We start from the raw sequence: 8,217 nt of genomic DNA, 5'->3' as shown, positions 1-8,217 counted from the left end.
AGATGTGCACAAGATTTTGTGTTGGGTACAGCACACTTTTTAAACAGCACTATAAATAAAACTATTAGTAGCTAACCTATTTCCTTCAATCCTCATTATTGTATATGTAAAAGAAATATATTTGATTAAAAGTTATATATACATATTTAAATAAAATTCATAAATTAATATCAAATTTTGGTCATTATATGCATTAGCTTATTACATTTATTATAATAAAATAATAATACAGAAATGGTAATAGATAAATACATTTCATAAGACATACAATTCTTGATAAAAAGTACTAAAATTTTTTGTTTGATTACCATTGATTCATATTTTAATTTAATTTTAAGTACAATTTTTAATAATATAATATTATTCCTACTATTTACATGCACTATGTTGTTCAATTAAATATCTATAGATTCACTAAATAGTAGGTAATTTGAAAAAAAAACATGAAGTAATATGCTGTATAGTAGGATTTGAATGTTTATCTCAGATGGCTATATTTTTTATGTCATGTTCTTTATATATCAATGTTTTCAAAAGTATGCTTCTGAGCTAAGTTTGGAAAAAATTTACCAATAAATAGCCCCAAATTTACTAAGCTACAATGACCAATAAATTTCACAATTGATAAATATCTTTAGACATCTCAAGCTTATGATTGAATTTTTATTTTATGATCTAAAAATAGTCTTGGAGAGATCAAAAAACAAAAACGTCAAAAAAAGTTAGTGCGCTCAGAAGAGAAAGGGTGCAAACAGGCAACAAAATAACAAGTATGCCTCAACTGTCAGATTTGGACAAGAAAGTTTTAAGTATTATTGGGAATGAATATGTTGAAGGGACATCGTGTCCGGACTCATGGCCCGAAGAGCAGGTATTTTAAGAATATATACATTACGATTACATATTATAATTTTTTTAGTAAATGATAACATAATTACTAATACTAACAGTTTTGCAAAGTCATCAATCTGTTGAAAAATAGTTTATTCAACTGGTTATTAATTATTATTAACTCAAATTAAATTACCTATTAGTTTTTGTTTGTATTGGAAATAAATAATCTTATATTTTTAGGAAAATAATGTACAAAGGACTGCTTCAGGTGATAGTAGTATTTATCTAAAAGAACCTGTGCCTTTGGCATTGGTAGTAGATGAAGAAAACAATAATCAAGGTTTGTAATTAGTGCTATAAAAGCTTGTCTTGTTTTTTCTTCTTCGATGTTCTATATTTGTGTTCTATTCCCTTCATCTACGCCACCATAGGCATCTGTCACCTATTTCTTTTTTACTCACACTCTTATATCTTACGTACAACGTACCTACTAATTTCATTTGAATTCCAATGTAGAAAATGATATTGAAACATTATTAGACATTGAGTATGAAACAATTAGTTGTGGCTTCGCTGAAGTCGATGAAAATGCAACACTTGCTATTACCAGTGAAATTGACAAAACTTTAGATCAAAGCAATATAAGGGGTTCTACAAGTTCTAAACGACCAAGTAAGTTACAGTGTTATTTAAATGTATAGTTGTAGTCAGGGGCCCAATTTGGGGTAGAGGCACCACTGTACCTATTGGTTGTGTATTGGTAACCAGGCATATAATTTGTATATGGTACCCTTAAAAAAAAAACAAAAAAAAACATGGCAAGTGGTAGACGGTAGTACTAGTAAATAAAAATATATAGTTTTCTTTAGTCTTCAAAAATCTCATAGTGATTTTAATTTGATTGTTTTTATTCTTCTAGAAATAGTGAAACAAAATCTTAGAAGCCAGCTACAAACAGCAAGAAATACATTCAATGTTATTGCAGATAAACAAACTGATTCCATTAAAGTTATAGCAGATTCTCTACTGGTGATTGGAAAGGCTCTTGACAGAATGGCTGATAATGATATACAAAGAACAGAGAATGAAAGGAAGATGTTAATATTGTATGAAAAAATACTTGAAAAAAAATAGCCCAAGTGACCATTTAATCATATAAATATTGTTAAAAATTTTTTTAGTCTTTTTTTAATTTTGTTTAATTATTTTTATCTTAAGAAATGTTAAGTTTTAAGTTTAAAAGATTGAGTTTGAAAGTTAACATTTATTTGATTCACAATATTTGTACATCTCAAAAAAATTATCTAAGTTACTATGAAGGATATCATATAAATATTGTTATTTTTTTTTTAATCTTTAAAGAAATGTTAAGTTTTAAAATTAAAAGACTGAGTTTGTTAATTAACATTTATTTTATTTTCAACATTTCTACATTTTTCAGTGTTTGTTCTCCTTTGATTATTTTAATCATCTTCTCCATCTCTTAAATTATCAAACTGATCTAAGATTTGTCTTTGTATCCGCTTAGCCACTGCTCTTGGACCTCCTCGTTGATCAATGTATGGTATTTCTAGATTTGCATCCATATTTTGACCATTTAGTTCAACATCTAAATCTTCTTCGGGAACAGGTAATTTATAATGAATTCGCATGTTATGGAGTGTTGCACAAGCATTTACTATTTTGCCAGCTTTATCAGGAGCATACATTAGTACTCTTTGATATGAAAGGCACCTCCAAACACTTTTAAATACACCAAAAAATCTTTCTACCACATTTCTGGCTTTGCAAATATTTTTGGTGTATTCAAATTGACGTGTCCCTTCTGGATAATGAGGTAACGGTGTCATGAGCCATGGTTCTAACGGATACCCAGCATCACCTAGGTAAAACAATTACATAGGTAAACAATGAATTAAACAGTAGCAAAAATATAAGCGTAATAGTTAGTTTCTTTTATAGTTTAAAATATAAATTTAAAAACCCAATATACTAAATGTATCAATCACAAAATACTATAAATGTAATATCAATTATTAATTATCCCATGATTAATATCCAGACGGAATTCAGCAGTTTTTTGTTAAATGGAACAAGGATTTTTGCAGTGAAAAAAAAACCACAACAATAACTAATTACTTTTTGTTTTTAACTAGTTAGTGATTTGGTATACAAACTAACTAAATTACTTACCAATCAACCATGTACGACGTTCACCATTATTAAAATGAAATTCCATTCCCTGTCGCACAGCAGATACACTCCATATATATGAATCATTGCGAGCCCCAGGATACCTGGCATTTATATTCAAAATTTTCAAATCCGGATCAACAATCTTATAAAGAAAATATATAATACGAGTTTTAAATTACATAAACAATACACATATATTTTACTGCTAACAGGTAATACTTGTAATACTTACGGCTTGAACGTTGAGCGAATGATTACCATGGTGATTAACATATGCCTCTTCGTGGATATTTGGAGCTAGAATATTGATATGTGTACAATCAATCGCTCCTAAAGTGCCTTCAAAAGGTTGGGGTGCTGCTTCAAATTTTTCTCTGGCTTTCTGTCTTTCTGTAGTTGTCATTGGAAATTTTACCCACTGTCTCAAAAGACGTTGGTTTATAGCATTTGTGACAATACTGATGGACCTACTCACAGATGGCTGGCTTATGTTGAGGATAGAGTTACCACCCAAACCTCTTTGATAACTACCTTGAGCATAGAAATGAACAGTAACTAGGAACTGAAACAAAACATTAATATTAAATTAAATCAAAATCATAAATTTAATAAAATCGAAGCATTGAAATTAAATTAACTTACTTGCACTTCTGGAGATAACCCTGAAGAACGTTTATTTTTTAATAAAGGCCTAATAATATTTATGACGTCAAATGCTAATTCCGGGCTTATGCGGAACATAAATATAAATTCTTCGAGAGGGAGATCAAAAGGATTTTGTTCATCTCTCAAAACCCTTCTTTCAATACGCCTTTCTTGTAAACGAACTCTTTCTTCTAACACCATAAGTTCCCACCATAAAAATTCTAGAGCCATGTCTAGGTATCTAAGATAAAAATCGTACTTGTAATAATTACTTCACATTAGTTCACGAGATCAAAATTCAAAATTGAAATTTTGAAAATTGTAAATAATAAAATAACTACGATAATAAATCAATGATAACACGAAATATGACGTTATTCCTCTTATCCATCCCCGGTAAGTATTATCGAGGGGTCTTGATGTGTGTATTAAGTTAACGATATTTTATTTTTACTACTATCGACCGTTTTAACGAAAATAGTTGTTAGGTTAACGAATAACTGTAGTACAGAATCGCTTTTATCGTTTATATTTGATAAGAGAATTTTCGTTAGCTTAACGAACCGAAAGTTGTCGTTAAGCTACCTTATCGAGTTACAGAATACCGCTGCAGACCCAGCCGGTCTAGGAGGCGTCCAGCCCGGTTCAATGATTACCAGCTCGAATGAGCTCTAAATTATTTTTTTTTGTATTACCAATTTGTTATTTGTAAGTTTTTCTATTTTACTCTGTTTGATTTATTACGGTTGTTTGGGATCGAGGGCAATCCCACAGGCCAGGAAGGCCGAGTGTTGGCACCCAGAAATTTTGTTCCCATTTATATGTAAGGGCCGAGGTACCGTGCGCCCAAGATTGGTCACACTGTTCCTCGTGCCCAAGTTACCGGTACGGATCACCGCTACGGCGACATGTCCGTACTCTAGTCAGTCTCAAGTCCGCTTTGTAAAGGTCCGGCATCGCCGTCTCGCCGCCGCGTACCTCCGTACAACCGTTCGGGCCCAACCACGTTTTGTTACACATTTATACTCTCATTGAAATAAACTAAACAACAACAACCGAGTTCTTGTCTTGTTTTTATCCTGACCCGAATCACCGCCGTATGGTGAGCTAGCGTATTTTGCCGTCATACAAAATACCGATTCTAACAATAGGTATTTGCCATTTTCACTGATTGTTTATACTAACATTTTCTATACACAACATTTTTGCTACTCTATTTTGTCTCATGTTGAGCTATTTATAGACGTATGAAATTTTCGATTATTATAAGTCTTCTTTAACAAATGTTGATAAAAAATGTTCGCTTGTTCAAAATTCAAAACAAGTGTTCTCATAAATAATTTATACTACAACCAAGTATAATTATATACTTAATGTTAGTTTTTGTAAAAGTCGCTCAAACTCAAACTTACTATGAAAGTTATGGTCCAAAAGCTTAAAAATGCACGATTTTTCAAAAAATATTTGGAAATTTTATTTTATTTTTGGAAAATGTTTTGTACTTACATGCTCAACATTTTGGTGAGATCAGACTTTACCCATCTTACTTTTCATGTAAATAAACAACTTAATGAATTAATTTCACTGTTACAAACATTTTTATCATATTTTTTTTAATTAGTTTAAAAAGAACTGGTCACGGTACACGGTACATGGACAACGGACAAAAGTCAAATAGTGTGACGAATAGTTGTCAGCACGAGACATAATATTATTATGACGTCCTTTATTGATATTTTATGAAACCCCACAACAAGGGGGACATTTATCACATACCTACAACAGGGTAACAGGCGAACATTATCTCCAAAATATCATTTAAAACGTAAAAACCACTACAATTGATGGAGGCTGTTTTTAGAGTTGAGCCAAAAACGAAAAAAGTTTGTCCCGTTTTTTTTAATAAAATACTTGTAAAATATTATGGTCTTTCTAATTTTAAACCTTGATACTAAATTACGAATTATGTGCACGCCCTAATAAAATACACCGCCAGGAAGCGCTGTAATATTGTTTGAAATGTATAAATTATAACATTGTGGTAGACGGTAGGGTATATTAATTATGTTTGAAATCTCTTTACAATATGTGTAGACCATATTTGTAAAGAAAATTACAAAAACCTGATCTAACCGTTAGTGGTTGAAATGCATAATTTTATGACACTATCCAATTACTACGATGGTGGTTTAATTTAGATGTATACAGAGTGATTCGCCTCGTATGCTCACCCCTTCTTTTTCTACAATAATGCAGTTATTCAAAATCTGATTTTTAAAATGTTGAAATATACTTTTAGACCATAGTTTTAAATTCTTGAGACTTTTGGTACTACTTAAGGGGTGTCCTGTGGAGATACAAACTTCTGTTTTTCAAATGAGAACATCTCTATTCAACTATAAATTAAATAGTAGATAATTTTTCTGAAATTTTTGACGTATCGGAGTCAGTAGCAGTAGTTTTTGAGTTATTTAATTTTGTGTTTCAAGGATAAAAGGTCCTATAGTAATGATTAATAACTAATGAGCTTATAAGATATGGGGACTGTGGTGATTTGAAAATTGTAATCATTTACATTAATCTATCAATATTAATAATTTATAAAGATGGCCAAGTATATTAAATACTATATCCAATTTTACGTCTATTTTATATTTATGGAAAACCACTTTTAAGGACTATTATACTTAATACAAACATTTTCATAACTAAGAAACTACACATTCGAATTTTGAATGTGGTACATCAAAATTTTCCAAAAAATTATTCACCAATTAGTTTACAGTAAAATAGGGTGGTTCTTATTTGAAAAACAGAAGTTTGTATCACCACAGGACACTCCTTAAGATATACAAAACAATTTAAGAATTTAAAAATATAGTCTTTGAGTAGATATATTTAAAAATTACAAAAATCAGAATTACAATAAATTCATTATTGAAAGAAAACATGGGGGTGAGCTGTGAGTGAGCATGCTTGGTGAATCACTCTGCATGTCAAAATCAATATAATATATTTAATATACTTTACTACTTTAGGTATAAATTGGGTTTTAAAAATTCACATTTATGATTTATCGTTCTAATATAGTAACATGTTATACATTTTTAAGTTCAAATAATTTGTAAATTTTAGTGTTTTTGACTTCAAATTGTTTCCTATAAAATAAATTGTACATATTATGTATATTTGATGTTTTTAAATAGCTATAATAAATCTGAGGAATCTTGTATTTAATTTTCAAGGTTTTGACCCATCGATATTTTATAGAAAATTGTATAGATATTTATGAATAATTATAGAAAAAAAAACCATAACAAAAATTGAAATTTGAAATGTTTGTAGGTAGAAGAGTTAAAATATTATACCATGTGTAGGAAATGATAATATAAATATTTGGTGACAATATTAAGTATTTACGGTTTGTCGTTTTTTAATTACAAATTTACAATTTATTGAAGAGAATGTGTACGGGTGAGGCCGGGTTATACACCGCTTATTTTGGAGCGTTTCGAGCGCTGTGTATTCTGGTTTTCCGACCGGTATAGCCCATCCTTATTTAAAACAATGTAAAATTAGGTCAGGGACGGATCCAGGGGAGGTTAGGGGCCGGCCCTTCTAGACACATTATTTCCAAATTTTTTGTAATAATAATTCTACAGATCCTGATATTACTATTTTTCAAATTACATGTATGTCAGATAATATAATATTTTATACGTATCATTCTGACTTCTGGAGTGCAAAAACCATAGACACATATAAACAACTAGATAGCCAACTTATTCGACTTAAGTTTATCTTTGAAGACAAAATTGCTATATGCCTAAACGGCTTATATAAAAGGTTTATATTTTAATGCGATAACAGTAATTGATGACAAAAAAAAAACCGTAAGCCCCAATGGTTTTGTCATGAACCACGGACTAAGATATCTTAATTCTTAGTCCGTGTCATGAACATAATATTTGTCAGTTATCTATATCGTGTTATCACCATAGAGTATGGTTATCACCACGGATATAGATACTATGGTTGCACGTCGGCCTATATTGGATCACAGCGTTGAGCGGCGCCCATAGAGTAATAAAACTACGGCGGCGCCGAATGTTCTTATCAAATCTGACGAAAAGTCGCGTTTTACTAGCGCCCTCTACAGTAAGAACTCTTATACCATGTTACCATAACTTTACAAACATATTTATAATTTATATAATCGCGGGTATATGATATACCAGGTCATAGAGGGCGCTAGTATCACGCGACTTTTTTTAAATTCTTGATAAGAACATTCAGAGGGGTCTGTCTATACGCAGTCGATTAGACCACCACCGTCGTTATCATTTTGTTATTATCAAAAACAAAGTTGTTATCATATCGTATCATCCATTATAATAAATACATACATTGCATTATTTCATATAATATAATATAATAACATATTATTATATAAATTGTATAATAAATCTTTTATTTTATAATATAGGCACCTATACTTGACTGCTAGTAGAATTTGATGCATATTTTGCATATACAGCAATT

General features: G+C 30.4%; 2 protein-coding genes across 2 annotated transcripts; one reads left to right on the top strand and one right to left on the bottom strand.

Annotated features, from left to right (window-relative positions):
* Positions 1–413: 413 nt before the first annotated feature.
* LOC111027259 lies at positions 414–2,016 on the top strand. The gene is made up of 4 exons (XM_022305559.1): positions 414–871; positions 1,075–1,174; positions 1,351–1,506; positions 1,754–2,016. The coding sequence occupies exons 1-4, from the start codon at positions 773–775 to the stop codon at positions 1,966–1,968; spliced, it is 570 nt and encodes a 189-aa protein (XP_022161251.1). The 5' UTR covers positions 414–772; the 3' UTR covers positions 1,969–2,016.
* A 186-nt stretch (positions 2,017–2,202) lies between these two features.
* On the bottom strand, positions 2,203–4,470 carry LOC111027260 (putative nuclease HARBI1). Its single transcript, XM_022305560.1, has 4 exons — positions 3,673–4,470; positions 3,263–3,592; positions 3,028–3,172; positions 2,203–2,716 (listed from the first exon to the last, which is right to left on the bottom strand). Exons 1-4 carry the CDS (start codon positions 3,904–3,906, stop codon positions 2,298–2,300), a joined length of 1,128 nt encoding a protein of 375 aa, XP_022161252.1. The 5' UTR covers positions 3,907–4,470; the 3' UTR covers positions 2,203–2,297.
* Positions 4,471–8,217: the final 3,747 nt, after the last annotated feature.

Source organism: Myzus persicae, unplaced genomic scaffold (assembly GCF_001856785.1).
Source record: "Myzus persicae strain clone G006 unplaced genomic scaffold, MPER_G0061.0, whole genome shotgun sequence".
Lineage (NCBI taxonomy): Eukaryota > Metazoa > Arthropoda > Insecta > Hemiptera > Aphididae > Myzus > Myzus persicae.
Note: the sequence above shows the minus strand (reverse complement) of the source record. Positions and strands in the feature narration are given on the sequence as shown.

What these genes read in the sequence shown, in the direction of transcription:
- LOC111027259 (XM_022305559.1), top strand. Translation starts at nt 773, where the DNA reads ATGCCTCAACTGTCAGATTTGGACAAGAAAGTTTTAAGTATTATTGGG. An exon ending in TGAAGAAAACAATAATCAAG is followed by an intron (nt 1,175 to 1,350) that starts GTTTGTAATTAG and finishes ATTCCAATGTAG; the next exon opens with AAAATGATATTGAAACATTA. An exon ending in TACAAGTTCTAAACGACCAA is followed by an intron (nt 1,507 to 1,753) that starts GTAAGTTACAGT and finishes TTATTCTTCTAG; the next exon opens with AAATAGTGAAACAAAATCTT.
- LOC111027260 (XM_022305560.1), bottom strand. Translation starts at nt 3,906, where the DNA reads ATGGCTCTAGAATTTTTATGGTGGGAACTTATGGTGTTAGAAGAAAGA. An exon ending in GGTTATCTCCAGAAGTGCAA is followed by an intron (nt 3,593 to 3,672) that starts GTAAGTTAATTT and finishes GTTTTGTTTCAG; the next exon opens with TTCCTAGTTACTGTTCATTT. An exon ending in ACGTCGTACATGGTTGATTG is followed by an intron (nt 2,717 to 3,027) that starts GTAAGTAATTTA and finishes TGTTTTACCTAG; the next exon opens with GTGATGCTGGGTATCCGTTA.